Source organism: Terrapene carolina, unplaced genomic scaffold (genome assembly GCF_002925995.2).
Source record: "Terrapene carolina triunguis isolate 2854851 unplaced genomic scaffold, T_m_triunguis-2.0 Scaffold21, whole genome shotgun sequence".
NCBI lineage: Eukaryota > Metazoa > Chordata > Testudines > Emydidae > Terrapene > Terrapene triunguis.
In genome coordinates this window covers 33,472,021-33,492,228 of record NW_020664372.1, presented here as the reverse complement: position 1 = coordinate 33,492,228, position 20,208 = coordinate 33,472,021, and the positions used below count along the sequence as shown (strand labels likewise).

The window sequence follows — 20,208 nt, the reverse complement described above, 5'->3', positions numbered from 1 at the left end:
AAATTGTTGACTCATATTCAATGAGATTCAACTGAAAAAGACTAATATTCTGTGGTGTATTAACAGGAGTATTGTACGTAAAACACAGGAGGCACTGTGTCTTAGCTGGAGTGTTGCATCTAGTTTTGGTCACTATAGTTTAAAAAATATGTGGATAAATTGGATGGAGTCCAGAAGAGAGCAACAAAAATGATAAAAGGTTTAGAACAGTGGCTCTCAACCTTTCCTTCTTACAAAATCTGACCTAAAAATACAAAAGCGTCATAGCACACTGTTACTGAAAAACTGCTTACTTTCTCATTTTTACCATATCATAAAATAAATCAACTGGAATATAAATACTGTACTTACATTTCAGTGCGTAGTATATAGAGCAGTATAAACAAGTCATTGTATGAAATTTTAGTTTGTACTGACTTTGCTAGGGCCTTTTGGGCATCAGCTGTTCCTTCCTATATCCACTGGGGGCTCCATTGTGAGGGTGGCCCCACTACCCAATTCCAGCGTGCTCCTGGCGGCTCTGGCCCCTGTGCTCCCCTCCAGGAGGCCCCTTTTCCTACACAGTTTTAGAGCGTCCTTTGACCCGGCAGGTGCTGCTGGTCAGGTGGAGAGTGTGGGGGTGCTCAGCGGGTGGGCCAGCATGGGGATGCTGCAGCTGGGACTGGCAAGATAGCACAAGGGCCAGAGCTGCTGGAAGCCTGGGGTGAGCTGGAACTGGGTAGTGGGACCATCCTTGCAGTGGAACCCCCAGCGACATAGTTGATGTCCAGCAGGCCAAGCGAAGACCCCATGTGGCCAGATCTGGCCTGCCAGCCTCTAATTAAAGAACACTGTTCTAGAAAGTGACCTTTTACAAAATTGTCTAGGGGTTCTTCATTATAAATTGTCTCAGAAGATGCAAGACAAAGAGTCCATGACCATAGAAATCTAGCGATTGGACATATGATCTCACTTGGATCATGTGTCCCTGTGTATTCTACACAGAGAGGGATGTTGGAAACTGCTGACATAATATTTAATTTAATTAAAGTTAAGGGCCTTTTTATTGAAGAAATGGAAAAAGAAAGGTAGAAGTGCATGGAACACAATATTCTCCATTTTCATGATTGTAACTCTAGTCAAATTTCTAGAGTTAAGTGCAAAATCTAAATTGTAAAGATTTCTTACATAAAGTTGAATTTCCTGATTTGGTAAGGTTGCACTGTTACAAAATTTAGACAAAAGAAATTTAGAAGGGGGAAAAAATCACTTTTTGGGAAAATTCTATAAAATCTCATTCTCCTCAACTCTGCTACTGATTCCCCATGAAGTGTTACATCATTAACCCGTTTGAAAGTTGTCCGCCATCAAACTCCCTTATATTTGTGAGTTAGTGGTGTAGAATAGAGTATATGCTTCCATGTGTATTAATGTGCAGTGAAAACAAGGAAATCTTTATACACTTGTCCATTACTCCTTACAAGGTGACATTGGAATTCATCTGACATGGCTGTACCATTAAGTTATCTCTTGCAGGTCAACTTTCCTGCTGAGATTTAAAAGGTTGATAATGCTGTGTTTCAAGATAGCAGCCAACACAGCTCCACTTTTCCTTTCTCTTGGTTTTTGTTTTGGTACAGTCCACAGTTGAGTACAGCTATGTGATCTCTGTGCCTCCGACTTCGTACTTCGTAAATAGTTTGGTAGTTTCCTTTGTCTCTGTGTTCTTTATAGAGATTATAGTAATCCCAGGTTAGATCCCTCTTATTCTGGAACCTCCCTGAAGGGGGATCAGCAGAGAAAAGGCAGCTATTTGTTAGATTTCTCAAGGATTGGGTCTTCCAGCTCACTTCTATTGTAGAAAGTAGAGGTTAATCCAAGATGCTGATTTAGATCAAATTGATGTATGGTGGACATGAAGCAGTATGTAAACTTCCTTTATCGTTAACTGTGAATTTTAAATTTGGTATGCTGATTAGTTGATCCCTTTCAGTGCACGTGAGCATTTGTGACACAAGAATGTTGAATGCTGGAGGAAATTTTCTTTATAGAACTGACATATAAACTCCAGTGTCACTACCTTGAGAACATGACTTCAGACATCCTGCCTGTGTATATTTAAATTATGTTTTTGTGTAGTTTTGGTGTGTTACAGTTTTAGCCTGCTCGTTACAACTACAATGTAGAAATTAGTTGTTTATGATCTAGGTTGTGAGGTAGGGGTAAAAATGTAATAAACTCTGGAAATAATTGTGGAGCAATGTCTATTTTTAACTGGATATTATCTAATACATGCCTATCTCTGAATAGGGCGTCCTGAAAAACAAATGGTCAATACTCTACCTCCTGCTCAGCCTTAGTGAAGACCCACGTAAGCAGTCTAACAAGGTAGGTAAGGGGTTCTTTGTTTCTTCAATAAATATTTTAAAATTCAGTACAAATCCCAAATGGGAATGTTAAGAGATGTTAACATACAGAGTAAAACAAACATCTTCAAAAAGGAAAGTATCTGCAAAGTCCTTGGAAAGGCTGGAAGCAATTTTTAATTAAATATAAGGATGCTTTTTAAAATGTATTTTGTGTAAATATTCTAACAATGAGAATTAAAGAAGCTATTCTCTTTAATTAATTATTCAGTTTTATACTTAAACATGTGAGGCAGTCATTATCTGGAACACTTTGGATAGATTTAACTTAAGTCAAGTCCATACTGAATTTTTTTTTTTTTTTTTTTTTTTTTTTTTGCTGGTATAGCAATTTTGGTTGGGGATGTGGTGTTTTGGCAACACTTTGCTAGTAACAAATGTCCTAGTGTAGTTGCAGTTATGCTGGCAAAAATGTCCTTTTGCTGGGATAGCATATACCAGTTTGGCAAGTGAAATGAATTATGCTGCCAATTGCATTCTTTGGCTGGTATAAGCTGCGTCTACGTTAAGAGGGTTTTGTCAATATAGCTATACCAGCAAACCTTTTCTAGTATATACCTGACTTCAATTTACTATTAGGAAAGGCAATAACAGTTCAGACACACGGTTGGAGAGAGAAATATTTTAGCTACTGATGTGTTTGATTAAAGTAACTCAGAATTAGATCTTTGTGTTTTGTCTTTAAGGTGTCAAGTTATGCCACGTTGTTTGCTCAAGCATTGCCGCGAGATGCTCACTCAACCCCTTACTACTATGCCAGGCCTCAAAGCCTTCCATTGAATTATCAGGACCGCAATGCTCAGTCTGCCCAGAGTGCGTGCAGTATGGCAAGCAGTGGGATCAGCAGCATAAGCATGTATGCCCTGAATGGGCCAACGCCAACTCCACAGTCCCTCCTTCCAGGGTAAATTTAAATCTTGCCTATAGCGAAGACCTTGATAAATATTTTTAATATTACTTAGCGTTTTTATCCAGTGATTTCAAATTTCTTACAGTGATAAGCACATTCTGTATGGGTATCTACATACATTTTCAAAGCACTTTACAAAATAGCAAACCTCAAAATATTGTTATTGGTTTAAGTATGCTTACCGACCACATGTTACAGATGGGTGAATGAAGGAATAGAGAGGATATATGGTTACCTTGTTCACAGTTCCTGTTAGTGAATATCTTCATGTCACTCTTTTGCATTACACTCTGTTTCAGCTTGGTGCCTGTGAAGTTTACGTGCCTTTCAGTCTTGGATACTGAGGTCCTCGGTTCATCTGCAGAGCAGCTGTGCAGACTTCACACACTGTCCTGTTAACATTGTTTTCTTCCTGTCTTTTTAGACAATCCTATCAAGCTCCAGGGGTGGGAGACTGCCTTCGTCAACAGCTGGGTTCACGTCTTGCTTGGGCTCTAACTGCTGGCCAGCCTTCGTTACAAAGCTCTACCTCAAAAGGCCTTCCAAACACTGTGTCTCGCAATGTGCCAAGGTCAAGGCGAGAAGGGGAGACAGGTGGTGAGCAAGATATTTTTTACTAAAAATTTTTTTTTTTTTCCCTGCAACTTGTTTCTTTTCTTGTTTTGTTGTGACTATTTTGTACTCTTCCTGGGAATAGCTTCTGTTCCATTGTATGTTACTATATGTGAAGAACTTTCCCACAAGGACAGATTTGAAGTTAGGAAGACAGCACATATACAAAAGAGCAGTGTATTTGGCCATTAACTTTTCTATGTTCCTACTGTGGGGGGGAAAGTGGTTTGAGTACACATTCTCCCCGTTCAAAATTCATCTTTTCTTTGATATTGCAAGTAGCGTGGACAGCAGGACCAAGTAGCAGAGCAGATGAATTGTGAATGAATATGCTCTTAAAAGCTGCAGTGTCGATGATGATGATCAAAAGTTTTAGGGGAAATGGATAACAAGGGGGACAAAATCCCAAAACACATGAAACTATTTATATTCACATATACACTGGACCCCCGCTAGAACGCGGATTCCAATGAAGGTAATTAAATTTGGGATCCATGCGCAGTCCCGCGCTATAACCGAGGGTCTGATGGATAAGTAAAATGTGTAACTGTGTTTTTTATTATCTGAGTACACAGTCCTTGAAGTACCACCTCGCTGACACAGTTTGCAGTGATAATAGTGAATAGTGCAGTCATTTTTTAAATATAATCGATTAATTTATCTTATTTACATTGCTGTAAATCTGGACTGAATAAACTTTGAAGGAGCCACTCCTGGATTTACATTAACTGAGCGAAGAATTTGACCAGTTTAACTAGCTAACTCAACTGTGGAGCAGCTGTTGAGGAAAGTTAACCTTCCACCTACTTGTATTCAGAAACCTCTCCCATTCTTGTATTAACAAGATCAACGCTGAATAGTGACTTAAAAAGAGACAAGGTGCCTCCCAATGCCATTTTTTTAAAATTGCTTCCTGAATAAATGTGGTCAGTTAGCAAATCAAAGATCTCCTAGCTGCCAGCCCTGCTAAATGTATCCTGGATTTGAAAATCAAGCTGGGTTATTCCAGTTGTGTATTGTTGCTAGAAAAAAAGATAGACCAAATGGAGTGTACATTTGTAACTGAAGACAGAATTTGGCCTTGCAATTAGAATCTGATTAACAATACTGTGAATGCACAAGAGGAAATATATAATTTAGCACAGTCTCTTATTGTCATGCTAGCTTTTCAATGCTAAAAGTAGTAAAAACTTATTTTTATCAATGTACCAGCAGGTATGACTCTTAATTCATACAAGGAACAGATTATATTAAGTGTACATGAAGTGTCAGTCACTTTTTAGAGTAAAACCAGATTCCAAATATAAGAACAGGCAGCTATTAAAATTTACAAAATGTACAGATAATTACAGAGCTCTGTAAATAGGCTGATTACTGTTAATTGGCATTCTCTGATATTGCCTCTGCAAATGTGCAGTTCAGGAGTTGTGAACCTGTTCTAGAGCTGTCTTACAGTTGAAATGCTAGATGTAAGAGTGCACCCACATTTTAGCTGAAACTATAAAAGGATCCCACACCACACTGTCATATGCCCTCAGTTCCTCTCTCCTTCCTCCAGACTATTGATTTTCTGAAGAAGGGAGAAAGGAAAAGAAGGTTCATATGGATCTGCAGATACAGTGACTTTGGAGAACCTTTTCTTTTCTCTGTTGTGAAATAAACTTCTTCAGGTAATACTTTTCAGCTATGTTTGAGAATTTATACCCTCTTGACTAATGGGAGTGTCTTAAAGCATAACATAGACTAGCGTTATTTGTCTGTGAGGTGTTCAGAAAACCTTGCTACACTTAAGGTTCTGGATGTTGATATGACGCCAGCCTCCCTTGGCTTCTGTAGGTTGTGTCCTTAGATGACCCAGCTGGCTTCCTTAGCCTAAACCAGGCACACCGTGTCTTATTATAAAAGTTGGGGGGGAGAAGATAAAGGAACTCATTGGGGTTCCCAAACAGGACAGCTCTCTTGCCAATTCCAGAAGAGGCAGCATCCTATTAAGACAGAATCTGTATTTGATACTGAGAGCATCGTCAAGACTGAAATGGCTTTGTTCTTCGCCTCAAATAGGGTCACAAAAGTACAGGATACTGGAAGACCCAGCAAATGAAGAAAAGCTGCTCACTGTCTTGAATTGCCTTCTGTAAATTGATAAATAGCCTGAGGCACAAAAGCAGTCTGGACTTCAATCAGAGCTGTGAACTAGAGGACAAATTGGATGCTCCAGCACCTTAAGCTGTACTGAATCAAGAGCTAGAACTTTTTATAGGAGCATAACTTAAATTTTTCTCTGCATTTACTTTGCCTGGGATTTAAAGGCTGTACAGGTGAAAACGTTTGAATGATCTCCCAGCACCCAACACTGGAGTAATTTTTAAATATGAGAAAAATATCCTGATTTCACAAGAAACATTTTTTTAATAAGCAGATCTCCTTCATGGATGAGCTTTATTGTCTCCAAAGGAGACTATTGAAAAATTAATTCTGAAACAACAAACAAGTTTCAACTGTGCAGTCAAGAAAGGACAAGGAATTATTCAGGGCTACTTACACTTATGGTAAGATCAAAACGGAGTTGACCTTAAAGGCTGTCTGTTCCTTTTATACTCTCTGGAATGTTGTGCTAAGTTTAGAGCACACGCATCTGATGGCTGAACTGCTTTGGTATGTTTTCAGGTATAGGCATATGGCTCTCTTTGTGCCTCTTCAGGACAATTTCATCATGGAAAACTTAAAATAAATGGAAGGAAGTCTTTTTTTGTTTTTCAGAAGCTTTTCTTAACTTTTAAGAAGAATAATCTAAGTATCCTTACAAATCTAAACAGTCTTAACCAATGTTCTCTTTTTTTAGGCAATGTTGAAATAACTGAAGCAAACCTTGTAAGAGACATTTTGTACGTCTTCCAGGGAATAGATGGCAAAAACATCAAAATGTGCAATTCTGAAAACTGCTATAAAGTAGAAGGAAAGGTACTGTACAGTTGCTATCACTTTATTTATGAATGGAATCGGAACAGGCAGGAAAGCTTTGGGGAGAGGGATACCATTGGAATGTACAATTTAATTTTTAAGAAAACCCAACTTATCAGCAATACCCAACAACCTCTAAACGTATCCACTATCATTGGTTATACCATCTTCAAGGTCACTTCTTGTGTACTGCCTGCAAAAAGATGGAGGAGGAGAGTGGCTTTACAAACTAGTTAAGAGAAGGCATTGCATGAATAAAGGGGCAGTGTCGAATAAAGGATGGAGATGATCCCATCAAAGTGGACGAGGTTGGTATTGTTGGATGTTGGATGTGTTAAGAGGTGGGGTGGATAATTGGGAAGGTGCAGACCTGTGAAGGGCCATGAAAGTAAGTACAAGCAATTGTATATGATGGATAAAGAGGAAACTCATGAGTTTGTAGAGTACCCTCTAACAAGAGGGAGTCTTGCCTATAGTGGCTGGGTGTTAGCTCCCTAACATTTCTATCCTTTCAGCCATGGAAGCACTCTCCTCCAGGCTATGCCAGCCCTGTCATTGCCTTGCAGGTTAACAAGAAGTGCATCTAAGTCCTTGAGTCTTCTTTAAGCATTCCCCTGTGATATCCAGCCCCTGACACTTGGTACTCACAGAAATCCCAGAGCCTTCTGCTCTCAGAGGAGCAGTGAACCCCAGTTTACCTTAAATCACCACTGCCGTATAACGCATAGTACGGGAACCAAGATCCAATCTTTCCTGAAACAACCCTGCTCAACAAGATGTCTCCTCAGTGAATGGAATCAAAGTATCTTTCTCTACCCTGTGATATACTGAATCAGTCTTTTGTCTTTATTAACAAACAGGGAGATGCCCTGTCTGTTACGTTTCCTTTTTACCTCCAACAGGTTTTGATGTTTATAGTTTCTCATATGGTTTTCCATTGACCTTTCTGGACTGTTGCAACAGTGGACAGTTGAGCAGTACATTCCATAATTGGCTAGCCAGTGAGGGGTGACAACTTCCTCCTGCTTGAATGGGCCAATACTGAGCCTTCGGGTTTCTTGGTGACTCATTTTAACTTCAAGACCATAAAGGATATAATTTTCAATATAGTTATGTTATTCCTTAAATATTAACCATACACACATCTTGCAGTGATTGAGTATTGGTAAGTTACAGTAGAGACCTCATACGATGTCCTCCTTGGATTAATGCCATGAAAGTTGTGTGTCTTAGGTGTAGTGAGTTTGTCTGGTCTGAGACAGTTGCTTGTAAAGAACAGTGAATCCTTTGCCCGTTGGTACCAATGGGTCTCTGTGTCACAGAGCTAATGGAGGAATTCGAAGAGGAGTATGAGAGATACATGTTGAGAAGAATAAGCAAGGAACGTTATCTAAGCTGTAGAATTTTTGTTCGTCTGGGAAAGGGCAGTGTGGGTGTTGCTGGCTACAGTAATCATTGCAGATGAGCATGTGGCAATTCTCCAGAAAGGGACATATTTAGGAATTTAATGTACCAACCCTACACACACCCACATCATATATAATTTAAAAGATGATGATTATTATTATTATTTTATTATATACTGTGACAGACCCAGACCAGTGGGGTACAGGAGTCTGGTAGAGGGCAAATACACTGGTCACTGGATGAGTAGTTTTCTGTTCCCTGAGTGACCAGAGCAGGGGCTGACCTAGAGTAATCAGGAACCTGCTAGAACCAGTTAAGGCAGGCAGGCTAATTAGGACACCTGGAGCCAATTAAGAAGCTGCTAGAATCCAATTAAGGCAGGCTAATCAGGGCACCTGGGTTTTAAAAGGAGCTCACTTCAGTTTGTGGTGCGAGTGTGAGGAGCTGGGAGCAAGAGGCGCAAGGAGCTGAGAGTGAGAGGGTGTGCTGCTGGAGGACTAAGGAACACAAGCGTTATCAGACACCAGGAGGAGGGTCCTGTGGTGAGAATAAGGAAGGTGTTTGGAGGAGGCCATGGGGAAGTAGCCCAGGGAGTTGTAGCTGTCATGCAGCAGTTACAGGAGGCACTATAGACAGCTGCAGTCCACAGGGCCCTGGGCTGAAACCCGGAGTAGAGGGCGGGCCCGGGTTCCCCCCAAACCTCCCAATTGACCTGGACTGTGGGTTCTTCCAGAGGGAAAGGTCTCTGGGCTGTTCCCCAACCCACATGGTGAATCTCTGAGGCAGGAAAATCCGCCAATAAGCGCAGGACCCACCAAGATAGAGGAAGAACTTTGTCACAATACCTTTAGATGAGGTACGATGTGGAGCAGTCAAGTGGTGCTGTAAGCCTATAGGCAGGGTGAAACAACAGTAGCCAAAGTGAGTGTCTTTTTTTTTTTTTTTTTTTGCACAGTACTGGAATATGATGGGCTACAGTTTTTACTGTTTAAGTTAATTTCAACACCTTAAGGTGGTATTTATTGGTTAAAGCTATCAAATGACAATGTATTAAAAGATTTTTATTAGTTTTGCATGGACAAGTATTTTATTTTGCAATATGCTAAAATGAAATGTTTTCACATCACATATTCTTAATTGTCAAAGTATCTACCAAGTGATTATAATAGTTTGTATAATAGTTTCAGCTGAAATTTGCTGACATGTAAGTGTACATGAATTCCTAATGTAATACTTCTACATTTGTAAACCTTTGTACATACAATGTAGCATCTAGTCTGCCTGATGGAAGGCTTTAATTTGTCATTGCCTGTGCATACAGTACTAGCCTTTGAAATATTCTGAAAACTAGGTTTTTAATCCGGTGACACTTATGCACAGATCAGTATTAATTTAGAGATGGCAATACACAACTTCGTATTGGACTTCAGTCAAAGTGCTCACCAAACAAAAATGGCAATTTTGATACTAACAGATCTAGTTTATATCTAATTTAGCATATATCTGTATACTTGTACAAAATGAGAAGTGGTGGTGGTAATGCTAACAATATCCTTTGGGAATTTTACCTCTACAGGGATGTTACAGTATATGAAGATATGGTGGATACAAGGCTCTTAAAGCTTACATCAAATAGAAAAGACTCTCCACAAACTTTGAAAAATGTTATTTGTCAAGAAAATCAAAAGAATGTAAAATTGTCAAAATCCATCAATGCTGGACAGAATTCTTGGTGCAGTAGCAGAAGCCAGGAGAGATGAATTGTATTGGCAGCTACTGGATAAGTTTTCTAGTTTAGATGATGTGCTACCTATACTTCTTCACAGGGTTTGCTTTCAGAAATACATAAGTAAGTAGAATTTAGTACATGTCAGAGTTGTACTGGACCCAGGAAAGAAAACAGACTCTGAATCCTATCAGAGAGTATCATATTCACCTGTTTCTGTAGCCACCAGAGCAAGCACGCCCTCCAGCATTTGCTCCTGTTGCATTGTTGGCCTGAGGCAAAGCACACAATATGGACAAGAAACATCATAAAATAGAAATATTTGAGAGAGCAACCAAACTAAGGGAGGCATCACTTCAAAGAAGAGATGACGTTTCATGGAATATCTATGCAAGACATGAGTGCTAAGGATGCAGTTTATCACTCAACATGCCTTTGTTCCTACTTGAGTAAAATGAATCTTAAAGCAAAGCCATGTAGTTATACTGCAACAATAATCATCTTGTGACATTTCATTTTACCAGCTGATTGAAGAGAGAGACAATGATCTTATGTACAACAAGAAGGCTCTTCTCCTTTCCAAGCTGCTACAAAGATATAAATCCCTGCTTCCCTTAGATGTAGATACCGCAAGCTATTTCAGTAGCAACTTACAGGCAAGATTAGAAAAACTCAACGTCTGAAACTTCATGCCATGAATAGAGTGGACAAGGCAAGTTTATCATTATTCTGTCCAGCTCAATAACACTATCTGACTTTAGTCAAGCTGCTAGTTAATCTGAAACAGGACCTTAAGTCATTGAGATCGTTTGTAGATGTTCTTCTGGCATGTGAGCCTGATGAACAGCTTTTAAATGAACAGGTAGCTTAATATAATGCCACTTCAACCCTTGTGTCTGAAATAGCCAAAATGAAAGCCTCGGTATATTATCCAAAGCCAGGTCATTGTAGTTGTCATAGGTCGTCTGCTTTTATGCCCCAATTGGAACAGGAGTGTCTTGTTGGTTGATTGAGGCATATAATTCAGCCAGCAGTTCCGAATACATTCAAAGATGATGCCTCTTAGTTGTGGAGTGCATAGTATTTAACAAATTCAAAATCTCCATCCATGAAGGAGATGATGATATAGACATCAATGTAGAGGCCATTGATGGAAATAATACTTTCCAATGAAAGGCTAGAGTGGTATTTCAACAACAGGCTGCAGATATTTCTTGTGATGCTGGACTATCACTGAAGTGTTGGAGAGAAAAGTCACTTACTCTCTCCAGGCAATGAGTCTCTTGTGCAGTGTACAGCATTTGAAAAACATAGAACATGTCCAGAACTGATTCACCATGGGAAAAAGTACTTTTGTCACCTACAAATGACTGCTGTTTGAGATCTCTTCTGTTGTCTTTTATGACTGCTACCTCATGATGTCCTACCAGTACCAAATGATGTTGACATTGTTCATGCTCAGGTGATTCCAATCTGGACTGATTTCAGCCATAAGCTTGCAACTAAGAGCACCTACACAAAAGTTGCATCTGCACTTATTGTGGATGCCAGACCAGCTGATATGTCCACAGTCTACTACAATGCTGAAATGTAAGGCAATCTCATCAGTTCTAGAACAGCAGCATGCCATTCAGACCATGGAGCAGCAGCCATATGCTGCTGCTCAACAAGTGAAATGGACTTTCCCAAATGAGCTTGGTACCAGTGTAATTTGCCTGAGTAGTTTTTCACAGCCTGTGCTGTTTTATTGCATTTTTGGGGAGATGCAGGACTGCTTGTTTCTGATGTGTATGCAACTTGTGCTGCAAATCTAATGCTTGCTAGTAAGCAATTCAACCATGCTCTTATATGGCCTGACTTTAGCATTTGAGGACCTGAGTCCTCTGAAATGTTGTTCATTTTTTAAAAGGTGTGACTAGAGAGGAATTACTCCTGTATTTCTAGCATTTTGTCTGGCAAATGTTGACTGACCACTCACAAGGTGTGTTGAGTCTGAAGGCATTGAGTCCTTACAACATGTCATTAAAGAGCTTGATGATGCTGTAATTCAGCATATGCTGCTACTAGTACTGGAGGAATTTCAGACATGGGGGTGTGCCGAGTCTACTACATTCAAGTTCTGGGATTGCTTTCTCCAGGTTATGGAGATACTGCTTCTAAATGTCTATGCAGAGTGAGGGGATGGTTGGAAACTTCATCTTCACACACAGTATGTCATACTTCCATACTTCTTTACTGCTAACAGGCCCAACTATGCCAGGTGGAAACCAGTCTACATTTTTGATGTGTTAAATCTCCTTCAAGTACACAGTGCCTTTGAACCTGGGGAATTTGCTGTGCATCAGACTCCTCATTCTTTTAATGGAATTTGGAGTGATGTGGGAACAGAAAACTGTCATCAAAGACTCAAAGGGCAGAAGTAGGATTGTAGGACTGACAGGAAGGAAGACAGCCTTTGTCAGGTGGACCCCCACAAGATATGTCCTGAGTGGGTATGCAAAAGCTAAGAGAGAAAGAAGTGACCTAACAAGAAATAGTGAAGACACTGTCCCCAAACAAGTCTTTGTCTCTACACTGAGGAGGGATGAAGAGCATGTTACAGCTCTTACCAATCACATCACCAACAATATGGCAAAGTCATGTAACCATGAATCACATCCAAAGATGCTTATCAACATATCCACTAGGTTGCATGTGACATCAAATGTACAAGAGTCTCTACTGAAAATAGCAGATGTTGATGAAGAACAAACAGATTTGTGAGACGTGCACTTGATTCGATGGGACACGTAGCTTCTTCAGCCCAGTCAAGAAATCTGGCAACAGAACATGGCCAAGACAACCAAATTTAAGTCTGGTAAGTGATGGACAGTCACAGCACCCATCAGTCCAGAAATTTGTTTTCTGAAGAGCCCTTTCCTTATCAAGAAGCAGGGATGATGTTTCAATGGCAACTGTTGTTCATCTGTTAGGACCTGTTCCTATGTTCCTCTTCCACGCTGATGAATGAGAAGAGCAGACAAAGCTGAATTAAGGCATCAGCTGGAAGCTCAAGCTGAAAGGGTTGTATGAGCTAAGAGCATTCAACAAAGAAACCCCCGTGTACATCAGATGCCACGGCTATCATACAAATGATGTCTGGAGACCAATTCCACACAATCAATGTATTGGCTGCTGAGTACTTGAGGCAGGTCCTAAAAGGATTGATAAAGCTAATTCTGTAATCTAAGTCTTTGACAGATATGAGAACAGTATCTGTGAACTGCAGAAAGACAGACAGTGCTAGACAAAATCTAAAGTTGGATGCGAGAAATACCAGGTGATGGCTGGAAGTCCTGTACCTCCATAGAAAAAGTTTCTAAATGTGGTGTCCAGCTAGCAGTCCACTTGTAATATTCCTCTGAATTTATCGTTCAAAATGCACCTGAGTGTAGGAGCACACCCAGCACAAACACTCCTCCTTGCCAGAGGCTTTTCTAATGGTGAAGCAACAAAGTCCATCACCAGTAGAAATGTTGAAGAAGCCCAGAGCTTGTACATTGCTCAAGAAGAAGCAGACACCAGTGTTGTTCTGCCTGCTGCACGTGCCAATATTGCTTTTTTTTTTTTTTTTTTTTTCTCATGGTGTGAAAGGAACCATAGTAATTAGGTCACCTGATACAGATATTTTGGTCCTTGCTGTTCACTACTTTCAGGCATCATTACCAGCACAACTAACAAGCATGGCTTTATACCTGTGCATGCAATTTGTGACACACTCACTCCTGTCTTGTGCAAGATACTTTCTGCTGTACATGCACTAACGGGGTGTGACTCTGTCATCCTTATAGGTATGGGGCAGGGAGGGGGATTTGACAACATTAAACACAGACATAAGGAGCTTTCCGCTTAAGAGATCTTGCTAAACTGGGAGTGAATGATTGACAAGGCACAATTTCTGCAGCAAGGAAGTTGGTAGCAGTGTTGTATGACCAGGCCAAGAAAGAAAAGGACAGAGACTTGAATTGCTTGTGTCTCAATGTAGCGCTCAAAAAGGACAGGTCACTGGCCAAACTCCCACCATGAGAGACAGTTTTGAAGAGTATGTCAAAAGAGGCATCTTTGCAAACAAAAATTTGGATGTCTTCTCGCCAGACATTGGATCACCATTGTGACATAGATAGAAAAATGTGGATGATGAACTACTTCTTCCGTTCTTCAAGGGCCCAATGGCACCTGAGCTTCTACAAAACTTATTCGGGCTTGTACCAGTGGGGGTTGCTGCACAATCAACTATGTCTGTAGTCAGAACAGTCTTCCCTGTACAGAACTGTGTTCATGCCATGGCAATGAAGACTGATAATCCTTGTAGTCTTGGCAGAGATGATAATGATGTTGACTAGAAATGTCACTAGTGCTATTATATTTTAATGATACTTGTGCAAATTTAATATGATTGTTGTTGTGATGCTTTTGAGGTTAACAATCTAATTTGGTCTCTCCAAATTATAAATAGTCATTAAACTAACAGAAATGAATGCACATAATTTTAACATGGTCATTTGAAAGTGTTGATGTTGTTTTTTATGGTAACAGTACTGCTTGACAGCTCCACATCATACCTTATCTTAAAGTAGACATAATAAGCTTTCAAATGATGTATGACATGCATGTGTAGAGAGGATACATTAAGTCGACCAAATTGGTGGTGTTTGCTGCTCACCTAAGGAAATGAGGGCCTCAACAAGATTTCTAGCTGTGTGTATAGCAAGGGGAAAAAAAAATCTTAAGTGTTATGGGAGAAATGGCAAGATATGGATATGGCCATGATGGCGAGGCTCGAGAGATAGGAATAAGATTCATGTGCTGGGGAGTCGGGTATAGTGGTATTGTCAGCAGTGTTAGAAGATAGAGATGGAGCAGGTATGGGTCTAAAGAGTTAATTTTTGATCCTGTTACTGGTGGTCTATCCAAACAGCCTCTAGATAGGCTGAAATGTGGGAAAGGTCAGGAGTGAGAAGGCTAGTCTGTAAGTTGCCATTATAAAGAGAGTAGTTGAATCTACGTGATCTGATGAGCTCATCTAAGTAAAAGAGGAGGAGGAGGGCCCATAAACCGAACTTTAGGAAAGCAGGAATATAGTAGAATTACCCATTTAAAATACACTGAATCTCCAAAGAAGTAAGAGGAGAACCAGGAGCGGTCAGAGTTATTGAGGACAAGATGCCATGAAAGGGGAGTATAACTGTATTAAAAGCAGCAGAAAGGTCAAGGAGAAATAGGATGGAATAGTGGCCCTAAGGGTCTGGTGACTGCAGTTTCAGTGAAGCAGACTGGAAGCCAGATATAGGCTGGGGGTGTTCTGTGGTGGAGCTGGAGGAGAGGATCACAAGACAATGGTTTCAACTGGTGCATCTAATGAGTTTAGAAATGAAGACTAAAGATGGAGCCAAACTTGGAGAGGCCAGAGAGATGAAGGATCAACATTTTTGAGGCTGCAAGGAGACGAGAGTATGCTTGTATTGTAAGGGCAAGGAGCCAGAGAAGAGGTAGGGGAGGGGGAGCAGTGGACCCTTGGGTGGGTCTAAATGCTTTCCTTAGCCCCCTCTACACTTTTTAGCTGGTGGATGCTGCCTATAGCATGAGTACAGTGACAGTCCTTCAACTTCCTTTAAGTGTTTATTCAAATAAGGATAATAGGTTTGATTCTCATGCACTCTTTGCTGCTCTGGCAATGTAGCATAGCCTTATAGAGGGTGAAAATTACTTTCAGGCCACTTCATGCTGCCAAAGCAGTATAGAGTGGCCATAACATAAATGAAAATCAGGCCCAGTTTTGTGTGTATGTTGGGCTTTTGTTCTTTTGGTTGGGGGGGGTCTGCACATGTGGAATTCATAAACTGCCCTTTCATGAGATGATCAGGTATCCAAACAATAATTGGGGAGATTTTTCATATCCAGGTAAATCTCTCTCAGCAGCTTGCTTTTACAAAGCTTTCCTTTTACCTTTGCAGACTACAGAGCCTGAAAACTTCCCCAATCCCTTCTTTCTAGAATTTCCAAACTGCTTTGAGAGTGAAACTGGGTTCTTCCCTTCATATGCATCATTGCCAGTAATAAAAGTTCTGCATAGTGAATTGTGCCTTCAGATACATCTGTGCAGCCCCAATGTCTTTGGCGTTTGCCCTTAGTGATAAAATTAGTAAGCAGTTTTAATGCACGAGAAAGCAAGGGAATTGGATTCCATTCTTGTAAGTTTTGACAACTTTTTGATTGGTAATGCACATTCAACACAACTACATTTGCCCATGAGGGGCGCAGGTATGCCTCCGAATACACAGGAGCAGATTTATTTAGTAAGAAAGTGCCTTTTATACATGGTAATTTTCCAGAGTAAAAACACACTTTCGGGACTCTAGAATATATATAGACAGAGGTCAAATATCCATATTAATATTGTTAAGCTTGTTGGTTACATTCAGCAGTTAGTGAGCTTGTGGAGTCCCACACTTGACTTAGTTGGCGTGGCTAAGCTGTTTTGCTCTTTCCTCTCATACATCGCTGAGGGTCACTCCTCACCAAGTGCTCTTGCTTGTGGAATTCTAAATATGTTGCTGTTGTCATCTATTTTGCTAAAGTTATGGGTGAAGCCGCCAGCTCCACTTATCGTAAACAATTTGTAGTATAAAACCCTGCTCTCAGTTACCTGTAACTTTGCCAAATTACAGCTGTTTGGGCTGAAATTTTCCATGCTGGGTTTTTGTCTCAGGCTGATTTTTTTTTTTTTTTTAACTTTTTTTCTACAAAAACTACTCAGCCATTTATGAGAGCAGAGAGGAAAATACTGTGTTTTGTCAATGTTAGTCTTACCACAGTTTCACAGAGAAGCTGTAGCACCTCTCCGCTTAGAAGCAGGGTCTTGAAATTTGATAGGGCAGGGGCTCTAAAGTCAGATGCCTTTTGCTGTTTCCATGAAAATGCACCAGATCTGCCTGAGTTATAAGCCTCTGAAAATGGCCATTTGCAAATGCTCAGAGACTTGTTAGCATTTGGCAGCTAAATGCTCCAAAGATTTTTGTCTGCACTGAGCATGTTCCAACCCAGGACTGACCAGGACTTTTCCAGCAGTTGTTCCTCCCACCTGCTGTGGCACAGAGCAGCAAAACTGAGAACAAGGCCATCTCTCCTGTGTTCTTTGTGCTCCCCCTGTTGGTACCCAGACAATGTGGAGGAGGAAGCAGCCTGACAAATACAGAAGAGTGAGTACCTGGATGGGACAGAGGCAGGTTAGTGGAGGGGGTGAAAGAGGATAGCGATAAATAGGAGAAGACTGGGCCAGACAGAAAGGGACAAGCTAGGGAGGTATATGCTATAAGACCAGAGTAGAAGGGTCTGTAATCACTAAGAACACACTCCCTATCCAGGACTTGGAATTGAGCTCTTGATTCCTGAGTCTCTGCTGTCTAGTAAATGCAAAGTGTGTATCTTATCTGCTTCTAGTGGCTGGTCCACAGAGAGGATAATAGTGTACTGCTTAACTTCAGTTAATTCAAAGTACTAGAGGTTTGTGGATCTGAAGGTTCCAACTCTGCTGCTCACCTACCTGGGATTCTCTATGATGGAATTTCTGGTTGTTTTTTGTTTCTGGTTTGCATTTTTTAAAAAGTAGGAAATTTCATTTAAACCTATGTTAAAAAAACATTGAGGTTGCAAAGTCAAGCATTCAGAAGTTAAGAAAGGCCAAAATTAACATTGCTTGTTCACCCTTAATGCAGCCACCTTGTATGTGTACATTATGATAGTCTTTAATTACGTGATCACATTTCCTCCTCCCCCTCCCCCACCGCAGAATCCCTTCTTCAGGGTATGGGATGAATGGCATTCACTGAATGAGTCTGCTCTATGCTGAGCAAAGAGATTCTTGGGGAAATAGGGAGGGTTTGTTTTTGTTTTTTTTAATCCAGACTTAATGAGCTTTTGTTGTTTTGCTAACTTTGTAGGTCAGCCTCTCCAAATCGCTCAGAGATACCACAAGCAGACTCGCAGAGTTAGGATGGCTACACAATAAAATAAGAAGATACACAGACCAGAGGAGCTTGGATCGTGCCTTTGGGCTTGTAGGTCAGGTATGTTGGATACAAAGATGGCTAGATTACAAAACTTTGATTTCATTCCCTTTAGGAATTGCTGGATCTAGAAATACAATACGGGAATGGTGGGGAGACTCTGGAGAATTCATAACTTGATGTCCTTCTGTATCATTTGATTTACTCCTGTGTGGACTGTCATTGTTGGCTATGAGCCAAAGTCTGGGTGTAGGGTAAAGGAGCTCTCAGCTGAGTCATAATAGGGTTCATTCTTGCTAGTCCTATGGAGCAGTCTTGCCCTTCTATCCTTAGTTGGGAGTGCCTCCTCCATAGACTTGACTTAAATTTTTTTAAGTTTACTTTTATATTAAAAAAAAAAAAAAAAATCCAGGAATGGCATAGTGGCATCTCTGAGCTAATTAAAGTGTGCCCACTTGCATTGTTAGGAGAGAGATTCTGCTTTACTTTGTCGTTCTCCCCTGAAAAATGTGTAAGGGAACACTCTTGACTAGCTGATAGATGATGTTCATTGATATTAAATAAAATACTGCACTACTGAGGCTAAATGCAAATCGCCAGTTATCTGCTGCCATTTCTTTTGAATGCAACATCAAAAGAATGTCAATTTTTGTTTTTATAGGTTCCATCATCATGATTTATAGTCTGCAGTAACTTCACAGCTGCTGTAAAACCTAAAACCACATTTACCGCTAAGGCATTCCCGTTTCCTCTCACTTGCTCCCTCTGTAAAACTGGATATTATTCCTTCTGAGTCGTCAGAAATGTTGTTGTCCCTGCCTCTAGCCATAACATCCTACCTAATCTGCAAAGAAAGTGAAGTGCTCCTCCCTTCAGTCTAATTTTTCTTGAGGTCAGTAGAGACACTATGGTGCTTTCTACTTTTCTATTGGTTTTTATTCTGTCCCCTTCTGACTGTCCTTTTTTCATTCTAAATAATATATAATAAAATATTAAGAATTATTTTCTAAAGGCTAATACTGACATCCATGTTTTATTTGCCAGTGCTGTGTGTGTGTGTGTGTGTGTGTGTGTGTGTGTGTGTGTGTTTGAGTGTGAAAAAACTCAATTTCAAGGTGAGGTTTCCTAACCTCTTTCCTAGAATAGTTTCCTGCTTATGCTTATTTTTCACTGTCTCTGGTTTTAGTCTTTCATTTCACAAAACAGGAGACTGTAAATTCCTCAGTAAACTAAATGTTTTATATCTCTGACATCAAGTACAAGTTTCAGGGCCTGTGTAGAATGCTGTGTAGGCCATCAAGTGTATCTGTATAGCTTTCCATTCATGATTTGTGTCTGAGACTAGCATTTGTGTGACTTCTATGGCACCAGTGTATGAAGATAAAGCTGTATAATTTACTTAACTAGTCAGTAACTAGGCAAAAGATCATGTTTTATCATTCTTGAACACTTCATTTGACAATTTCAGATGCTGCATGCTCAGCATTAAGAACTTATTGCAAATATACTGTGCAGTTGAAAGCTTCTTTAATTTGCTGTCTCAGAAAATCTCATCCTTATTTAGAGCACACACAGAAAATTACACATTTATTTTAAGCCTAAACCACCTGTATATGTTACTGTTAACCCAGCTTTTTGACTGACATATGAGGGTCAGAAACTAGCCTGTCAGTTACTAGCAATACGTGTCAGATATACTGCACATTGACCTTTTTATTTTTCCAGCTACACTACTTAATTGTAGCTACTTTTCCAGGATAATCAGCAGTGAAATATAATTACCTTACATGTTCACACATTCTCAAAGAAAATATCAAAGTAGGGTTGAGGTGCTAAGCATTTTAAATTCCCTCTCTTGAGCACAAGTTCTACTTTCCCCTTGAAACCATGTTGTAAGCCATGTCAGACTTCTAGGATAATATCCAGTTTTCATTGCATACTTTGTATCCCAAACCTTATTTTATCAAGTAATTGCAATTGGCACTGAGTGCAAATTTGAACTATTAAAGTTCATTTATTTTATTGATGATCTGATGTCCAGTATGACTGTAAATGCTTTGAATGCTGAAGTTAGAAATGTTTGACATAATGAATGTGGAGAAATAACATTTAACTAGTGCCTTTGAATGTTATCTTACTATA

General features: G+C 40.0%; 1 protein-coding gene across 1 annotated transcript in view; it reads left to right on the top strand.

Annotated features, from left to right (window-relative positions):
- The window catches only part of TUBGCP3 (tubulin gamma complex associated protein 3), an 86,818-nt gene that overhangs the window by 19,720 nt on the left and 46,890 nt on the right, over positions 1-20,208 (top strand). The window contains exons 4-8 of the mRNA XM_029913220.1: positions 2,290-2,367; positions 3,092-3,309; positions 3,740-3,912; positions 6,770-6,888; positions 18,001-18,126. Coding sequence (XP_029769080.1) covers positions 2,290-2,367; positions 3,092-3,309; positions 3,740-3,912; positions 6,770-6,888; positions 18,001-18,126 — 714 coding nt within the window. The remainder of the gene's footprint in view (positions 1-2,289; positions 2,368-3,091; positions 3,310-3,739; positions 3,913-6,769; positions 6,889-18,000; positions 18,127-20,208) is intronic.